We start from the raw sequence: 18,368 nt of genomic DNA on the forward strand, positions 1-18,368 counted from the left end.
CAGCCAGGAAATTTTGGACTAGGTTCCTAACTAAAAAGAACCAGATCGTCGACTGTCCGGATGCCGAAGCCCTAGCGGCCTTTAAGCATAGCATCCGCGACGAATGACTCGCCCGACACCTCGGCCAAGAAAAGCTGAAGTCCATGGCAGCCCTCACGGCACTCATGACCCGCTTTTGTGTGGGCGAAGATAGCTGGCTAGCCCGTAGCAATAATAATGCAAGCGAACCTGGCACCTCCGAAGCCAGAAAGAGCAATGGAAAGCCCCGACGCAACAGGCACAACCGTCGAAGCAACGGTGACAATACCGATGACACAGCGGTCAACGCCGGATTCATTGGCTCCAAATTCGGCCAGCGGAAGAAGCCATTTAAAAGAAAAAATCCGGTCTCATCCAGCTTGGACCGCATACTCGATCGTCCATGTCAGATCCACGGCACCCTCGATAAACCAGCCAATTATACCAACAGAAGTTGTTGGGTCTTTAAACAGGCCGGCAAGTTAAATACCGAGAACAAGGAGAAGGGGTCGCAAAGTGAGGACGACAACGAGGAGCCCCGTCTGCCGAACACAGGGGGGGCAGAAGAAGTTTCCCCCCAGGTTAAAACGGTGAGTATGATATACGTCACCCATATCCCCAAGAGGGAGTGCAAACGCGCGCTCAGGGACGTCTACGCGATAGAGCCAGTCGCCCGAAAATTCAACCCATGGTCTTCCTGCCTCATCACCTTCGATCGCAGGGACCATCCGACCAGTATCCGTCATGGCGGTTCAGCCGCACTGGTCCTCGACCCAATCATTGATGGATTCCACCTCACGTGAGTTCTCATGGACGGTGGCAGCAGCCTCAACCTGCTCTATCAGGACACGGTCCGCAAGATGGGCATCGATCCATCAAGGATCAAGCCCACGAAAACTACCTTTAAAGGAGTAATACCAGGTGTAGAGGCCCACTGCACGGGCTCAATCACATTGGAAGTCGTCTTCGGATCCCCGGACAACTTCCGAAGAGAAGAATTGATCTTCGATATCGTCCCCTTCCGCAGTGGCTATCACGCACTGCTCGGACGAACTGCATTTGCTCGATTTAATGCGGTGGCACACTATGCTTATCTCAAACTCAAGATGCCCGGACCACGCGGTGTCATAACAGTCAATGGAAACACAGAACGCTCCCTCCGTACCGAGGAGCACACCGCAGCGCTGGCAGCGGAAGTACAGAGCGGCCTTATCAAGCAGAATATTAATTCAGCAGCCAAGCTCCCAGACACTGTCAAACGAGTCCGGACTACTCCGCAGCATGACAATCCAGCTCGTCAGGAGTTCGACTAGCAATTCGGCCTCTATCTCAGTCCCGACCAAATGGCGGCGTACGTACCGCGCGTACATAACTACACACTCAAAATACCATGGGCAAAGACGGAGGCATAACTCGATTGTGGTCCATAATACGGCTCGACCTTCCCTGGGCACACGTACTTTCCCTTTTATTTTTATCCTTTTCAGGTTTCTTTTCCACAGGCCCCTCATGACGGCCTGATCATCGATCCTTTCGAAGGATGGATATACCAAGGTGGCAAGCAGCATAGACATGTGGGGGAATCTCTAGGTGGTCTTCTTGACGATCACACTACCTGTTTTCAGGACCCGCACGCAGCTCCCCCTTGGTCTCGGCATGTTAAATAGCCCTATTGCTTATTGCACTATTTGTACAAATACGCTTTGACGTATTAATCGAATTATAATAGAAACAGTTTGCGGCCCAACTTATGTGGCACTGGCTTACTACTTCATTTTATTTCACTATTCTTATCGATTGCACCCATACACTTTGGTACGCTTTAATTCGCCAGGGGCTTCATTGTGCTCCATACTAGGGCAACAAAGTCCGAACACTTTTTACAGTATAGTTCGGCACCCCGAATTTAGCATTATATGCATCGGCTCCGAATCATGTCTTTGGTCAATGTTGGGCTCCTGTGCTTACTACCTTACGTTCCGCCCTATCGGCTAGGGTAGTAAAGGGAGAACTACTGTGATTGTGTTTCTGGTTCTTCCGGGTGAACACCTCAGTAGAGAAAGCCGAAAACTGACTGTCATGATACGGCGAGAGCTGGTAAGCTATTCGGAAGTTAAAATTTCTTGCGATTTTTTCCCGCATTATGCGACGGATCGGCCTCCACCCGATCAGGTGTCTACAGCACCCTAGTCCGGATTAACAAATACTAACTAGGGGCTGCGCCTACATTCCTATTGTCAAATTCCTATGGCTAAGTGAGGGTGATAAAGCCACATAGTCCGATTGCCTGGTTCGTTGCGCTAAACACCTCCTTCAAGGACCAAATTCTTGGATCAAGAGTGTTTAGGTTCCAACCCAAACACCCCCGTACTACCTACGTGGGGGCTGAAGCCGACAACTGGCCAACTCTCAGATTTAATAAAACGGCCGCACAGGAGGCAAAATTTAAACAAACAACAAGCAATATGTTACATATCGGCTTTGTTTCATAATACAGGACGGGATAACATGAATGTATTCATTCAAAGATAATGTCTTTTGCACACTGGCCCTCTACAATGCGGGATCCCTTCAGGACATCATCAAAATCCCGCTCAGGCGTGCGGTGCTCCTTGCCCGCGGGCGGCCCCTCGGTCGCGAGCTTGACGGCGTCCATCTTCGCCCACTGCACTTTGACACGAGCGAAGGCCATCCGCGCACCTTCGATGCAGACCGACCGCTTGATGGCGTCAAGCCGAGGGCAGGCATCGACCAGCCGCTTCACGAGCCCGAAGTAGCTGTTGGGTATGGCTTCGGCAGGCCATAGACGGATTATCAAATCCTTCATGGCCAATTCGGCCACCCTATGCAGTTCGGTCAGCTGCTTCAGCTGATCGCTAAAGGGCACCGGATGCTCTGGCGCAAGGTATTGCGACTAGAACAGCTTCTCCTTTGAGCTCCCCTCTTCGGCTCGAAAGAACTCCGCAGCATCAGCAACACTGCGCGGCAGATCCGCAAATGCTCCTGGAGAATTCCAAATCCGGGTCAATAAGAGGTACCTTCTCTTCACATATTTGCTCTGCATAATAAAGGCCTTACCCGCCGCGATTTTCCTGGCTGTCTGGATTTCCTGGAGGGCGCCCTGGGTTTCAACCCGGGCCTCTTGTGCGCTTTGGTGGGCCTTAGCAAGTTCGGACTCTTGGTCCACAATCTTGCGCTCCAAGGACTCGCATTTATTTACGGCGTCCTGGAGCTCCTGCTGGACCTCCCCGACCCTTGCCTCGTGTTTTTCGCGAGCGGCTTGTTCCTTCGCGGCTCTCTTCTGGGCCTCGGCCAGCGCGTTCTTAAGGGACTCCACCTCGGTCGCAGCTCCTACGAAATATCATGATAACATGATCAAAACAAACAATTCATATCTTTCCAGATCTGAATAGGCCATTGCATACCTTGCTTGTCCTCTAGTTGTTTTTCACACGGCTGAGCTCTTCCTCAGTCCACTCCAGACTCTGCTTCAGTTTGGAGACTTCGGCAGAATGGGAGGTCGCAGCCAGCATCGACGCCTGCTTATTCACATAGACATGTATGGTTAGTCTCCTGCGAAAATTATTTGATCCTCTGTCCGGCTTTTCTTTTTCGAACATCGGACAGAGTCTCAAGGGCTACTGTCTATACTATGACATTCTTTTTACATAATTACGTCACATACCTCAAAGCTTGTTAGAAGGCTGGTGCAGGCTTCGGTCAGTCCGCTCTTAGTGGACTAAACCCTCTCAACCACCGTACCCATGAGGGTGGTGTTCCTCAACGATGGAAGCACTTTGCAGCGCTTACAGTAGAGTATCCGGTGCCTCTGGATGGACAGAGGTCACCGGCGGAATAGTTACACCTCCTTCTTTCGAAGAAGGCTGCTTGCCTGAATCCGGAGCCGTATGGGTCTCCGGAATAGTATTCGGCTGGGGGCCGAATTGGATATGGCCCCCATCGCCAGTCTCCAGAGGGATTTGCTCCCCCATGTGTCCGGCGGCCGAGGTATTACCCTCTGGGGCCACCCTGACGATCTCTTGTACCTCTCCCTGGCCTGGGAAGGTCCTTCGGGACAACACCTCGGCGTCGTCCGTGGCCTTGGGAGAGGAGGCCGCCGGAAGTGACTCGTTGTCCATCACATTTGGATCCAGCGAATTCCCCGAAGATGAGGATCGCTGGGGGCGGGCATGGGCCGGACTGCAGCGCATGATTCGGCATATTAAAACCACGAAGTAAAGAAGTTGGATATATGTGTACAAGTGCCTTTGAGTACTTATGATTCGGCCAGGGGCTTCTCCCTGGGGCGCCACTCGGAGCTGCTATCAGTGTCCAATGCGGAGTTGTCCGCGAGGGAGACCCTCCCCTTCTTGGACGCCTCTGCCTCCAGATCCGTGGAGGCCGCCCTTTTCTTCCTTCCCCCCTCAGGGGGAGAGTTGCTTTCCTCCTCCTCCTCCTCGTCCTCGACGGTAGAGTGGGTTTCGGCGTCTTCGGACGTCACGTCCGAAGTGCCTTTACGACAAAGGCCGCCTCTTCCCGCCTGGCCCTTCTTCTCCGGCGCCTGGTAGGGTGCCGGGACCAGCATCTTCGTCAGAAGTGGGATAGCTGGGGTTTTGGGCAGCGGAGCCGGACACTCGATCTGCTTCGCCCTCTTTGTCCAGCCCTGAAAAGATAGATAGGGAAGCTTAGACATCTTCCTTGAATGTACAGGCGAAGGATACACCTCGAAATACGAAAAACTTACCGGACTGGCGGGATGGGTCAGGTTGTACCCACGGTCCTCGGTCGTCTTCGACCACGTCTCATTTGCCTTCAAAAGCACCTTCCAGATGCCTTTGTGCGTAGTGCCGAAGAACTGTTGCAAGGTCTGGTGCTTGGCCGGGTCAAACTCCCACAAATGGCAAGTCCTGCTTTGACAAGGAAGGATCCGGCGAAAAAGCATCACTTGGATCATGTTGACGAGCTTAATGTTCTTTTCCACCATGCTCTTGATGCGTGTCTGCAGCGCTGTCAGCTCATCCGACGAAGCCCAGTCCAGGCCCTTCTCTAGCCAGGAGGTGAGCCGCATCAGGGGCCCAGACTTAAATCCGGGAGCCGCGGCCCAGGTGGTGTCACGGGGCTTTGTGATGTAGAACCACTGTTGTTGCCACCCTTTGACGGTCTCCATGAAGGTACCTTTGGGCCATGAGACGTTGAACAGCTTTCTCACCATAGCGCCTCCACACTCTGTGTGTTGACCACCCACCACCTTCGGTTTCACATTGAAGGTCTTTAGCCACAATCCGAAGTGGGGTGGGATGCGGAGGAAGGCCTCGCACACGACAATGAATGCCGAGATATTGAGGAAGGAGTTTGGGGCCAGATCATGGAAATCTATCCCATAGTAGAACATGAGTCCACGTACGAAGGGGTGGAGAGGAAACCCTAACCCGTGGACGAAGTGGAGAATAAACACCACCCTCTCGTGGGGCTCCGGGGTGGGGACGATCTGCCCCTTGGTCGGAAGCCGGCGGGCGATTTCCTGGGCCAAGTACCCCGCCTCCCGGAGCTTCGTGATATCCTTCTCCGTGACGAAGGAGGCCATCCATTTGCCCTGCGCTCTAGATCCGGACATGGTCGGGGTGCTTTTTTGAGGCGGAGAGGATGGAAGCTTGGGCGCTGGAGCTCGAGAGTGGGTGGGCAGAGAGAAAGAAGGCGTGGGTGAAAGGGTGAATCCTTATCTCTTTATAAAGGCAGCAAATATCAAGCGCCTCCCCATTCACCTTAAAACTGGCCTATTCCCCAAGGGTCGTGCAGACGGCTCGGTTAGATTGCCCATGCCCGTATTGATGAGAATCCCGCAATAAGGGGACACGATCTCTGCTTCGACAAGACGTGCCAACAAAAACCGCATCTCGAAACATGGAGCGGGAGGCTAAAAATGGTTCGAAATAATGACCGGGCAGGGACGTAATGTCTCGCTACAAAAGTTGTCGGTAGATGGGACTCGTGAAATATTATACTCTCTGTGGTTGTGTGTGGTACTTGTTTTGCAGAGTCGGACACGTTTTCTGTGTTCGAAGGCTGCTTTGGAGTATTCGGAGGAGGAACCCGTCTTGCAATGCCGAAGACAATCTGCGCGCCAGACACATCGTCATTGAAGCCTGGTTCAGGGGCTACTGAGGGAGTCCTGGATTAAGGGGTCCTCGGGCGTCCGGGCTACGTGACGTGGGCCGGACTGATGGGCCATGAAGATACAAGACAGAAGACTTCCTCCCGTGTCCGGATGGGACTCTCCTTTGCGTGGGTGGCAAGCTTGGCGTTCAGATATGAAGATTCCTTCCTCTGTAAACCGACTCTGTACAACCCTAGGCCCCTCCGATGTCTATATAAGCCGGAGGGTTTAGTCTGTAGAGGCAATCACAATCATATAGGCTAGACATCTAGGGTTTTAGCCATTACGATCTCATGGTAGATCAACTCTTGTAGTCCTCATATTCATCAAGATCAATCAAGCAGGAAGTAGGGTATTACCTCCATCAAGAGGGCCCGAACCTGGGTAAACATCGTGTCCCCCGTCTCCTGTTACCATCGACCTTAGACGCACAGTTCGGGACCCCCTACCCGAGATCCGCTGGTTTTGACACCGACAATCACCGTCACCGCGCCGTCGTGCTGACAGAACTCTCCCTCGACACTTTGTTGGATCAAGAGTTCGAGGGACGTCATCGAGATGAACGTTTGCAGAACTTGGAGGTGCCGTACATTCGGTGCTTGATTGGTCGGAACAAGAAGAAGTTCGACTACATCAACTGCGTTGTCAAATGCTTTCGCTTTTGGTCTATGAGGGTATGTGGACACACTCTCGCCCTCTTGTTGCTATGCATCTCCTAGATAGATCTTGCGTGGGCGTAGGAATTTTTTTAAAATTGCATGCTACGTTTCCCAACACTAATATTGCTCTTCATAATCAAGATTTACCTAAAATTCCTAAGGAGGTGGTTGACAAATTAATAGAACCTTCTTTCTATAAAAGAAATTCATGATGTGGTTTTTAGAATGGAAAAAAATAAAAGCACTCGCCCTGATGGGTTTCCTGTTGATTCCTATTAGGGGTTTTGGGATTTGTTTAAGTGGGATTTGAAGGACTACTTGATGAATTTTATCATGGCAAGTTAGATATTGCTAGGTTGAATTATGGGAGTATTACTCTTGTTCCCAAGACTAATGATGTTAAAAAATACAGAAGTTTAAACCTATTTGTCTTATGAATATTAGCTTTAAAATCATTAACAAGAGGTTTTGATGAATAGAGTACTATCCCCTATTATTTCTCCTACCGAGACTGCTTTTGTCAAGGGAGATACATCATGGAAGGGGTGGTTGTTCTCCATGAAGCGTTGAATTCTATTCATTTTAAGATAGATAATGCCTTATTGTTTAATAAAGTGGATTTTGAAAAAAAGATTTATCAATAAAAAAAATTAAGTATCCCTTTGTGATGCAAATGCTTAAAATGAAAGGAGTTCCTGATAAATGGCGTGACTTGGTCATGGTCACTATGAGAGGGGGTAATGTGGGTGTAAGAGTTAATGATACAATTGGTCCTTACTTTAAAAATCACAAAGGCCTAATATAGGGTGATGCTTTATCACCTTTTCTTTTTGATCTGGTTGCAAATGATGTGGTTGTTATTATGGAAAAAGCAAATGTTAATGGTTTTGTGAAAGGGGTTTTAAATGAAAATCTAGATAATTGAGTTGTATGCTTTAATATTCTCATGATGTCATATTTTTACTTCAAGATGACGTTGAAAGTGCTAAAAACCTCAAATTCATATTGAGTGCTTTTGAGCAAATGTCTGGACTAATTATTTAATTTCCATAAGCGCGAGTTGTTTCTTTTGGGGAAGCTAAGAATAAAGTTGAGGTGTATCAAGAGATTTTTACTTGTCAATCAGGAGATTTGTAAATGAAGTATCTGGGTATGCTTGTCTTTGATACTGGGAGTAGGAATAAACATTATAAGGGGGGAGAAAATAAAATTGAAAAAAGATGTGGATGTTGGCACGGTAAACTATTGGGCTCTATTGCTGACAGGACTACTTCGGTCCAAGCTTGCTATCTTACATGCCTCTTTTTATGATGTCTTTGTACCCCCCCCCCTCCCCGGTTGAGTGCTTAAGAAAGCTGATTTCTTTAGAGCTAGAATGGTGTGGGAGGGTGATGAAAATAACAAGAAAAATCACTTAGTTAATTTGAAACCTGTTGTAAACCTAGAGATCACGGGGGTTGGGGATCCTTAATTTGGATAGCATGGATAAAGCATTGCTAGGTGGTTTCGGAAACTAGAAACTGAATTTGGGCTTTGACAATTTGTTTTGTTGAAAAAAATATGTCACTAGTGGGTGTATTTCTAAAGCTAAACCCAAGGTGGGGGATTCACAATTTTGGTCTAGCATTCGGAAAGTTAAAGAGAATCTTTATCAATTCTGCAAGAAAAGTTTGGGAGATGGTTAAGATTGGTGGTTTTTTAGATGAAAAACCTTTAAAAATCTCTTGCCCTAAACTATATGTTTCAAGCTTTGATCATGACATTATTGTTGCTAAAGCCTTGTAGAAAGGCTGGGGGTCAGGTTTAGAAGAACTATATATGGGGAGTCTCTAGAGCTCTGACATAGTTTGAAACTTAGATGTGAAGAGATAGAAATGGGATCTAGTAAAGATAAGATAAATTGGTTGTTAACAACTCATGGATTTTTTTGCCAAGTCTTTATAAGTAAAACTAGTTGAATCTAATTGCAATTTCCCTTAAAAGTTTGTATGGAAGGTCAAACTACCGGCTAGGATAAAGTTTTTTCTGGCTTATGGCTAGAAAAAGCATACTCACCAAAGATACTCTATTAAGGATAGGATGGGTTGGTAGTAAAATGTGCATCTTTTCTGGTAAAGAGGAGACAATTGATCATTAGTTCTTCAAATTCTTTGGTGCTGGTTTGATCTAGAGCTTGCAGAAATGTGCTTTTAGCCTAAGTTCTACTCCTACTACACTTAATGATTGCTTTGGGAACTGGATTAGAAGTTTACCAAAGATTTAGAAAAAGCTAGTGTTGGAGGTGTAGAAATGATGTCATTTTTGAGAAAAAACTTATCAATGATCATATCATCCTCATAAAGTTGATTTGCTATTGGATTATTGGATGGTCTATTTTGTAGATAAAGGAGGAAAACAGAGGGGTGCTGATGGTAGGGGCAAAACTACTTGAGCTTGTAGCAAATGAAGTCTACAGATCGTCACAAGGTTGGAGGCACAGTGTCCTAAAATTGGTGGCAAAGTATTGAAGCTTACAACACTAGCGATTACTGTTTCATTTTTTTCCCCGTGAGGAGTTGTCGACTTCCCTCCTTTAGCAATCTTTCTTGTTCTCTTTTCTTTTGCCATTGATGTACTTATGCACCTAGTTATTCTAGCTTGTGTAGTTGGTTTCTGAGCTCCTTCATGATGGGGTTGTGGAAGAGTTTGGTTGTGTTTATTTGTTGTTCTAGTTCTTGTGGTGTTAGAGACTGCTTATATGTAAGTAGCTCCTTCTTTTGGAGTTTGGTGATTTGATCGCTTTGCTGGGTGCTTGGAGCACTGTGTTGATCCTTGTTAGAAGCTCAATAGATGTTATATTATGGTGGTAGTCTGTATTAGGTGGACCTTATGGTTTCTATTAATAGAAATCAAAGGGGTGGACCCTCTTTTATAATAATAAAAAAAGGCTTTGGGTCGATGGGTTGCCATATTAACCAATTCCCTAACAACATATAGGTTATGGCCGGAAAAATTGCAACCCAGTTTTAGGTAAGCTGTTTGAGCAATTTTTTGGACCAAAAAAACTAAATTTTCAGTTTGTAGGTATTTGGCTCATTTTTAGGATAGTTATTGGAGATGCTTTGAGGGCATCAATTTTTTAAGACCTTTTAGGGATTTGACAAAAAGATGTAATGTAAGTCTAGAGGGTCTAAAACTGCAATAATAAGGATCAAATGATCGCCTTTGGAAATTTGCTTCAAGCACCAACTTGAAAGAAACTTATAAGCTTCTAAGAACACGAAGGTGTCCAGGTGCGGAGGCACGGGCAGAGAGTGGTAGACCGAGTTAGATTTGAGGGAAAGCTGTGATGGAGCATCCTAGGGTGGTTGCGATCACGTCAGAGGTTTGGATCCTGAAAGGGGGCAAAAATTGATCACATGATTACTAATTTGGTCATCAGGCCAAAAAGAAGACCTTGTCCAAGGAGGAGGTGAGCCCAGGACTCGACAACCGATTCATACATAATAAGGTAAGTCGAAAAGGGAAGGGAGTTGCTTGCATCGTAAAGATAAAATCCCGGTTGCAAGAACAAACGAAGACAAGGAGATCACAAAAAGAATCTTCAAGGATGATGATTGTCCCGGATCTGAATCTGGCCGGTCGGGATTCGGTCGCTGCTACCTTCAGGCGTGGTGACGTCGGGCCTCCATGGCCTCTGGGCACAATGGTGACGCAGGCGGCTGGTGGCGCCGCGGCGACTCGCTCCCGGCAGTGAGTGGCTAGTGGCGGGTCGGTGGTGCTGGCTGGCGGCGCCCGGAGCGCGGATCCAGGGATCTCGGCCCGGATCTGGTGCGTCTTCGGCGCTGGCCGGCGTCCTTGAGGTGCGCACGGCAAGGAATGCGGCGGTTGTCTCTGGATCCTTGCGTGGAGCGTAGCAGGATGGAGGGTGTAGGTGGTGCACCGGCACTGGCGATGGCGGCGGTGCGAGAGCAGCCATGGCGGCGGCAGCGCTGCGAGGCCTTGCCAGGAAGGGTCTTGGCGGGCAGCGGGCGTTCGGTTGCTGCCGTGTGAGGCGTGAGGCGTGCGGCGATGCCTTGACGGTGTGGGTGCCGGAGTGTGGTCGGAGGTGCGGGTCGAATCCATTCTGGTGGCAGTCCCCTGGCGCGGGTGAAGGCCACCGTGGCGGAACTGGCTTTGCACCGCTCGGTGGTTGCTGCAGCTCCTAGTCGATGTTGAAGGTGATTGCTTTAGGCGTGTTCCCTCGGCGGTGAGGGGGGCTTTGATGGCAAGTTGTTGCGGTGACGGCGATGCGAGGCATCTGATCGGGACTGGCCGGGATCTTGGAGATGTGCAGCGCTACGGATGAAAGTCCTGTTCGGTTGTGGCTGGACCAGCGTTGATGGCACATGCATGTGTCATTCACCTTCCAGGAGGCTTCGCCGAGTGCAACGCCATCTTCCTCGTGACCTCGTATCGGCAGCTGTCTCCGGGGCGAAAGCCTTGATTCGTAGGATCGGCACAATGGTGACCTCGTATCGGCAGCTGTCTCCGGGGCGAAAGCCTTGATTCGTAGGATCGGCACGATGGCAACGTCTTTGAGGTTGTTACTCTGTTGGGAGCATTGTGTTGAGAGACTCAAGGTCCCATGGTGCGCTCCTCCGGTGTTCACCGCTGCCCGGATCTTTCTCCTCCGGCGCCATGTACGGTCATCGCTGGCTAATCCAAGGAAGCTGGAGTTGCTGTTCTTCAGAGGTCTTCAGTGTCGGCCGAGACACGGCGAGGGGCTTGGTGTTGGGTAGGCTTTTTGTGTCGTAGCTGTGTTGTTGTGTTTGGTTGTCCTTGTATAAACCGGGTATGGAATTGGTCGCCTTCGTTGTTCGCAGCGAGTGATAGACGTTGTTGTATGTCTTATTTCTCTCCTTCTATAAAGCTAAGGTACGCAATTTACATACCCTTAAAAAAAATGATTGTGAAGGCAATAACCAATGCCATTGGATTCAATAACCAGGGTACGTTTTCTTTCGCTTTCAAACCAAATCCAAGGCAAGGTAAAATCTTGTATTTTCCTCGCCATGAACGACATAACAACACTTCGCCATGGTTTCTCAGATAAGTTTTTGGAGTGCAGATCACCATTCATAATAAAAGATAAAAGATCTTGGCGGAAATGGAGTGCAAAAGAGGGACAATCTCCACCGAACACACGCCTAGTGAGAGGAAAATGAGGGGAACAGCGCATCCCGACAGCAGGGGAACACTAGGCAAGCAATCAGCAAGCAACAAAATACTAGCTACATCGCCATCGAAACCAAGGGCAACATGCCAACATCAGAAGCACTATCAACTGCAACATTTCACCATTAGATGCATCTATCGACAGCTATATGCAAACTTGTAACCAACTTAGCTTGCAACGATCAGTGCAATCCCAAGTATGAAGTGCGAAACATGGTGACCAATTATGCTATGTAGGCAAAGTAGATTGCCAGATAATTCCAAAGCGACAATTCTTATGAACGTTACTCCTATATGCAGAAGTAGATTGACAGTTAATTCCAATTGCTACAATGCTAAGCATGAAGCACGACCTAATAGTGAGACTGTTTATACAACAGACTATATCCATCTTATATAGAGTAGAACACTGGCCAGTCAAGCATTTTTTTATCTCCGACTAAACCAAAATTCAGACTAGCCACCATGCTATGTACTACTAGGATGCATCTGCAAATATGTTATGTAACTAAAAATGTGATATGATGCATGTATACCTGGAAGTGAGCTATATATTATACATTTTACTAAACAGAACAGAGCAGTAAACATCAACGTCCAACCACTACAATCAAACTTTCTCCGACATACGGAAGCAAAATTCAACACTAAGTGACAATGCAAGCTGCAGCGCACGATCAAGAACAGGCCAAGAGGACAGCGACCAAGTACACAACAACATGACAAACATCTTCATCATAATGCGGAAGCAACAGAGATGGCGATAAAAAAAATGAACATGTTCACTCACAGCAGCACAGTCAACTACAACCGAAGCTAAAAACATCCATCCATCCATTGTGCACACTCATCTCGATTAGGTTACAACACATACTGAGCAACTAAGCCGACGGAACAATTAGTACGGAGCACAAATCGAAGAAGCACGGTCACACCTAGGAGCTTACCACCGTCGCAACCACAGCGAGATACACAGACCGAAAGGCATCAGCACGCAGGCCTCACACCGCCACCTTGCGTGGGCGCCCACGGCCACGCTTGGCAGGAGCGGAGCCGTCCGCGGGAGCCGGAGAGGCAGCCTCCTTGGCGACCTTGGCCTTCTTGGCCGAGGAGGGACCCGGCGGGCGGCCGCGGCCCCGGGGCATGCCGGTGGTCGCCTTGGCGACGGCATCCTTGACGGCGTCGGCCATGGGATCCTTAGCCTTGGGCGGGCGGCCCCGGCCGCGCTTGGGCGTGTTGGGGTCCTTGGGCGCAGCCTTCGGCTTGGGCGGCGCGTTAGGGTCCTTAGGCGGGCGGCCGCGGCCGCGCTTTGCCGGGGTGGCGGAGGGAGCGTCAGCCTTGAGGTAGTTGTTCTTGACGAAGGCGAGCTTGCCGGCCTCCTTCATGCTGGCGAGGTTGGCCGTGAGGAGGGAGGCGTGCGCCGAGGGGAGGCCCTCGTACTTCTCCTCGATGTAGCTGGAGATGGCGGACTTGCTCGAGCCGTTCTTGTCGCCCAGCGCCTCGATCGCCGCGAGAATCATCTGCGAGGAGAAGCAGAGGCTCTCAGGCCGCGGCCGGCAAGGAGAAGGATCTAACGAACAAGGAAATGATACGCCGCCGACAAATCTACGGCGGAAGGCACGGAAGCAGAGCGCCAAAACCGGGAGAAACTCACCTCGGGGTAGGGCGGGATGTCACCGGACTTGGGGGACCCGTCGTTCGCCATGGCAGCGACGGCGGCTACAGCCCACGGCGGTGGAGCCGAGCGCTCGGGCTACAGTGCGGGCGCGGAGGAGGGAGCGGGCTGCGGGGAGGGGAAAAATTTCGGATTTGGATCGGGGGAGGAGGCGAGGACGGCGGGGGCAGTAGATAAGAAATGGGCGAGCTGTGCCGCGTGTGCCGAAGGCAGCAGGCCTATGACCTAGGGTTTCCGCGTGCGGTCACCGACGTGTGGGCCGCGTAGGTTAGTACCCTGGGTCCGGGACCACCTGGCGGTGGGACACCCGGAGCGTGTCAGACGAATCATGCAGTTTCGGCCGATATAAATGCAGCTTTCCTATTTTGAACGCCTTTATCGATGCGCGTGGGACGGAGACCCGTGCGTGACGTGCACGGACGGCGGGGATTGCGAGGCGGGGGATCCTAGGGCGGAGAGGGGAGAAGCAACGGGTGTGTGCACGCGGATCGGTGACGTGGCGGGGGGTCGGGGTGGGACGAGGGAACGATCCTGAAACGCTTTTGCTGGACTTGTCGTCTCCTGCGCGGGGAGCGGGAGCGGGAGCGGCCTCGCGTTTTGGGTCGGGGAAATGACTGTGGTACCCCCGACGGGCGCGCTGTCCATATAAACAATAGGGTACAGTGTTTTTTTTTATTTAGAATTTTATAGTTCATATCATGAATTAGTACAAAGTAGTTCGACCCTTACAAGCACACTGAAACGCAAACACAAAGGACCATGAACACCTAGAATACCCTAAGACAACCATAACACAAGAAAATCTGCGGAGCCCCGTGTCTTCATCCCTGAATCTTGAGAGAAGACCACTGTAGCAACTCCAATGAGGCGACCTATTTCGTCCGCGGCCGTTCGTTTGGGTCTGCGCAGATAGAAAGGCGGCCCAACGCGCCGACCCAAACGGACGCGCGTCCGTTTTTCATCCGCGAACGACCCATTTCCGGCCCATTTTTTAGCCTGATTTGCGTCGGCGCGGACACGCGCGCGCTCGCCTACTCCTGTCCCCGGACCCGCTGGTCTGTGGCACATTGGCCTCCCCCCTCACCCCCTTCCCCCCGGCCAACAAGCAACCCTCGCCCCGTCTCCTTCGGCGACTCTTCCAGCTGTCGCCGCCTCCACATCCGCCCAGCAACGCCGCCCCTGTCCCCGTTGTCCGCCGCCGCCGTTTTGCCGCCGGGGAGCAAACTGGTTCCCGCCGCCACTTCCCCCACCGCACAGCCGCCCGTGACCAAGAAGACGCCTCGCCGCCCCCGCCACATCCGACCGGCACGCTCGTCGGACGCCGTCATTGTAGCGACCAGACCTCAAACAGTCTGTACTCTGTGCTTTAGTGTCATCCCTGGATCAGTAATGCTGACACGCACAGTACAAATGGAGGATTCATAACAGAGTAGCAATCACACACTTATTACATCGAGTATCTCAAAAGAGAAATAAGTATGATAAGTATGGCTTAAGGCCATCTAATACGATAACAGCGGAAGACTTGGAAGAAAAGTGAGTCCATCAACTCCAACGGCATCACTGAGTATAAGACCACGACCTAAGGCACCTTACTCGTCGTCTGAAAAGTCTGCAACATAAAACGTTGCAGCCCGAAAACGGGTCAGCACATGGAATATGCTGGCAATGTAACACATAGAGAGTAATGAACATAATAATGCTATACTACATGCATATATGGCTGGTAGAAGGCTCTATGGTTACAGTTTTGCGAAAAGCCAATTTTTCCCTATGGTTACAGTTTTGCGAAAAGCCAATTTTTCCCTACTGCAAAGGAATAAATTTTATTTAACTATCATGGTGGTTGTTAAACATTGAGAATGGTTGAGTCAACCATTCTCAATCCCAATTAAATATCATCATTAACCCAACAAAATTAATTAAAGTAACATGGTGATTAGATTCACATGATAATCCAAGTACTAGATACTCAAGATGTCCATAACCGGGGACACGGCTAACCATGATTAGTTTGTACACTCTGCAGAGGTTTGTGCACTTTTCCCCACAAGACTCGATCGCCTCCGCTTGATTCTCGCACTACATGATCTTTGAGAAACGGATGACCGAGACACAGTCTTTCAGAAACAATAACTCTTTACTCCGGGTGGACAGTTACACCTACTTTCCCCTACATCTGATAGCCCACCTCTTCAAGAGATCATGTAACCTACTCAACTATGCTAGAGCCCATAATAGCTTGTGGCTGCACACGGAAGTTTCTAGCATGAATAATCTTATGACCCCTTTGAGCCTGGGTGGCGGTCCTTAGAAAAACAGGCGTTCTCCAGGTGCCTCAATCCACCCAGATGTGAGTTTTAGTTGCCACCTTAAGTAAACCATTAATTAACAATCTCACACCTGTCGTGAATATCTCTCAAACCCAATCCACGTATACTAGCATAGCATAGCGATATAAGCAAACGTAGAAGTAACTCCCAAGGGTTTGATAATAAACAGGTAATAGGTACTACCTCAACTACATCCCAATACCCACAATTTAATTAGATCCTAACCATGCAATGTTTGAGGGTTGGTCTAATGCAATAAAACTGGGTAGTAGAAAGGTATGATCAAAGTGTTACTTGCCTTGCTGATGATCCGTGAAACTTAGAGATTCGAAGTAGCAAGCGGCGCACTCCGGGTACTCTATCGCAAACAAACAAGCATACAATAAGCACTTATCAAATGCACAGGTAAAACTCAAATAAAAGATCTAACCAGAAAGTTCAACTTAAGAACTCCGGTTTGCAAAAAGAATCAAATCGAACGAAGCAACGAAAGTCAAACGGCGAGAGAAACAAGCTTCGTTTACTAATCTGAATCTAGGTCAAATTTTACAGTAGCAAAAATTTGTTTGAGTAGGTTAAACGGAAAGAGAATTTTGAGACGAAACTCTAGGCGCTTGAATCGCCTGATTCCGATAAACGAGCGAAAAGATAAACTAAAACGAAAATCTGATCAGAAATCGCGATCTGGAATAATCGCGGAAAATCCGACGAAAAAGAAAACTGACGAACAGTTAAATGAACGGACGTTTGTTAACAGCGACTAACCGACGAACATGTTCGTTAAAACGAATAGATCGGTGAACGTTCACTAATTAATTAAACCGAAGAAAAAATAAACCGATCTATTTAAAAAATCTAGGGTTTTGAAAAAAAATAAAAATAAACCGAGGCGGTTTTAAAAAAACGGACAGCGAACGGCGGCGGCTCCTGCTAACCTCCGACGAGGCTCGGGATGGGCTCCGGCGGGTCGGGCGAGGGCGGCGAGGGGCGGCGGGGCTGCAGGGCGTCGAAGGGCGACGAGGGCGGCGGCGTACGGCGTCGGGGCGGCGAGCTCCTCGGGCGGCGGCGGCTTCGGGTCGGGGCGGGGACGGGGTGAGGAGAGGGCGGCGGGGCTGGGGTATAAAAGGAGGGGGGTTTGCCGTGGGGGAGGGGGCAAGGCGGCGGGCGGCGGCCGTGCTCAAGCGGGGCTCGGGCGGCGGCGGCGCTGTCGTGCCCGAGAGGGAGACGGGGCGCGGGGCAGCTGGGCCGTCGGCTGGGCTTCGGCCCAGTCGGCGCGCTCGGTGTTTTTTTTAATAATAATTTCACCGAATCTAAAAAAACATAGAAAAATAAATAAAAATCCAAAAATGCTAAAACAAATTTTTACCGTCTAATTAAAATAATTAGAACAAGATGAACATTTTCTTGGCCCAAAAATGCAGTTTTGAAAACGTGCAATTTTTCTAATGCAATTAAAATTGCAAATAAAGCCCGAATAAAATCCAATATTTGATTTTAATATTTTTCCTCCAATATTTCAATTATTTTGGAGAAGTCATATTTTCTCCTCTCATTTATTTTAATATGAAATATTTTTTGGAGAGAAAAATAATTAAAACCAAAAATCCTCGTTTTATTATTTGATAAAATCAAATATGAAAACCACGAAAATCCCCAACTCTCTCCGAGGGTCCTTGAGTTGCTTAGGTTTTTTTCGAGGATTTGCCAAAATGCAATAAAATATGCTATGAAATGATGATCTAATGTATAACATTCCAAATTGAAAATTTGGGATGTTACAGTCACACTCGTCGGACGCCGACAGGGGAGCTAGCTGGTCTGTGGGCGCCGCGTCTCCCCTCGTCGGCCGTCTCCTTCTTCGACGCCCGCAAGCTGTTCGACAGGCCAAGGTACGAAAATGGACTCCGCCGACGAGTTCTTTTTCCACAATTTGCTTTGCGACTCCGACGATTTGTCGTCCGACGATGAGGAGGAGATATTGGCTGCCGTGTTGGTCCATCACCACCTCAACAACCAGCGGCCGTTGTTCCGTGGATCCATTCCGGGCCACCTTCCGGCGTTGAATCGTAACGGAGAGAGCGGGCATTTCCTTCTCTGGAAGGACTACTTTGATACAACAAACCCGTTGTTCAAACATCACAAATTCCGCCGCGGTTTCCGTATGAGTAGGCATGTTTTCAACCGTATTAGAGAGGGAGTGGTCGGCTATGATGACTACTTTGAGTGCAAAGAGGATGCCGTCGGCAAGATTGGTTTCTCCTCTTATCATAAATGCACTGCCGCCATCCAAATGCTTGCATACGAAGTGCCCGGTGATCTCATTGACGAGTACG

General features: G+C 49.2%; 1 protein-coding gene across 1 annotated transcript; it reads right to left on the reverse strand.

Annotated features, from left to right (window-relative positions):
- Positions 1-12,735: 12,735 nt before the first annotated feature.
- Positions 12,736-14,030, reverse strand: LOC123121478 (HMG-Y-related protein A). Its single transcript, XM_044541473.1, has 2 exons — positions 13,682-14,030; positions 12,736-13,547 (listed from the first exon to the last, which is right to left on the reverse strand). Exons 1-2 carry the CDS (start codon positions 13,730-13,732, stop codon positions 13,029-13,031), a joined length of 570 nt encoding a protein of 189 aa, XP_044397408.1. The 5' UTR covers positions 13,733-14,030; the 3' UTR covers positions 12,736-13,028.
- Between the last annotated feature and the right edge of the window lie 4,338 nt (positions 14,031-18,368).

Source organism: Triticum aestivum, chromosome 5D (assembly GCF_018294505.1).
Source record: "Triticum aestivum cultivar Chinese Spring chromosome 5D, IWGSC CS RefSeq v2.1, whole genome shotgun sequence".
In the NCBI taxonomy this organism is placed as follows: domain Eukaryota; kingdom Viridiplantae; phylum Streptophyta; class Magnoliopsida; order Poales; family Poaceae; genus Triticum; species Triticum aestivum.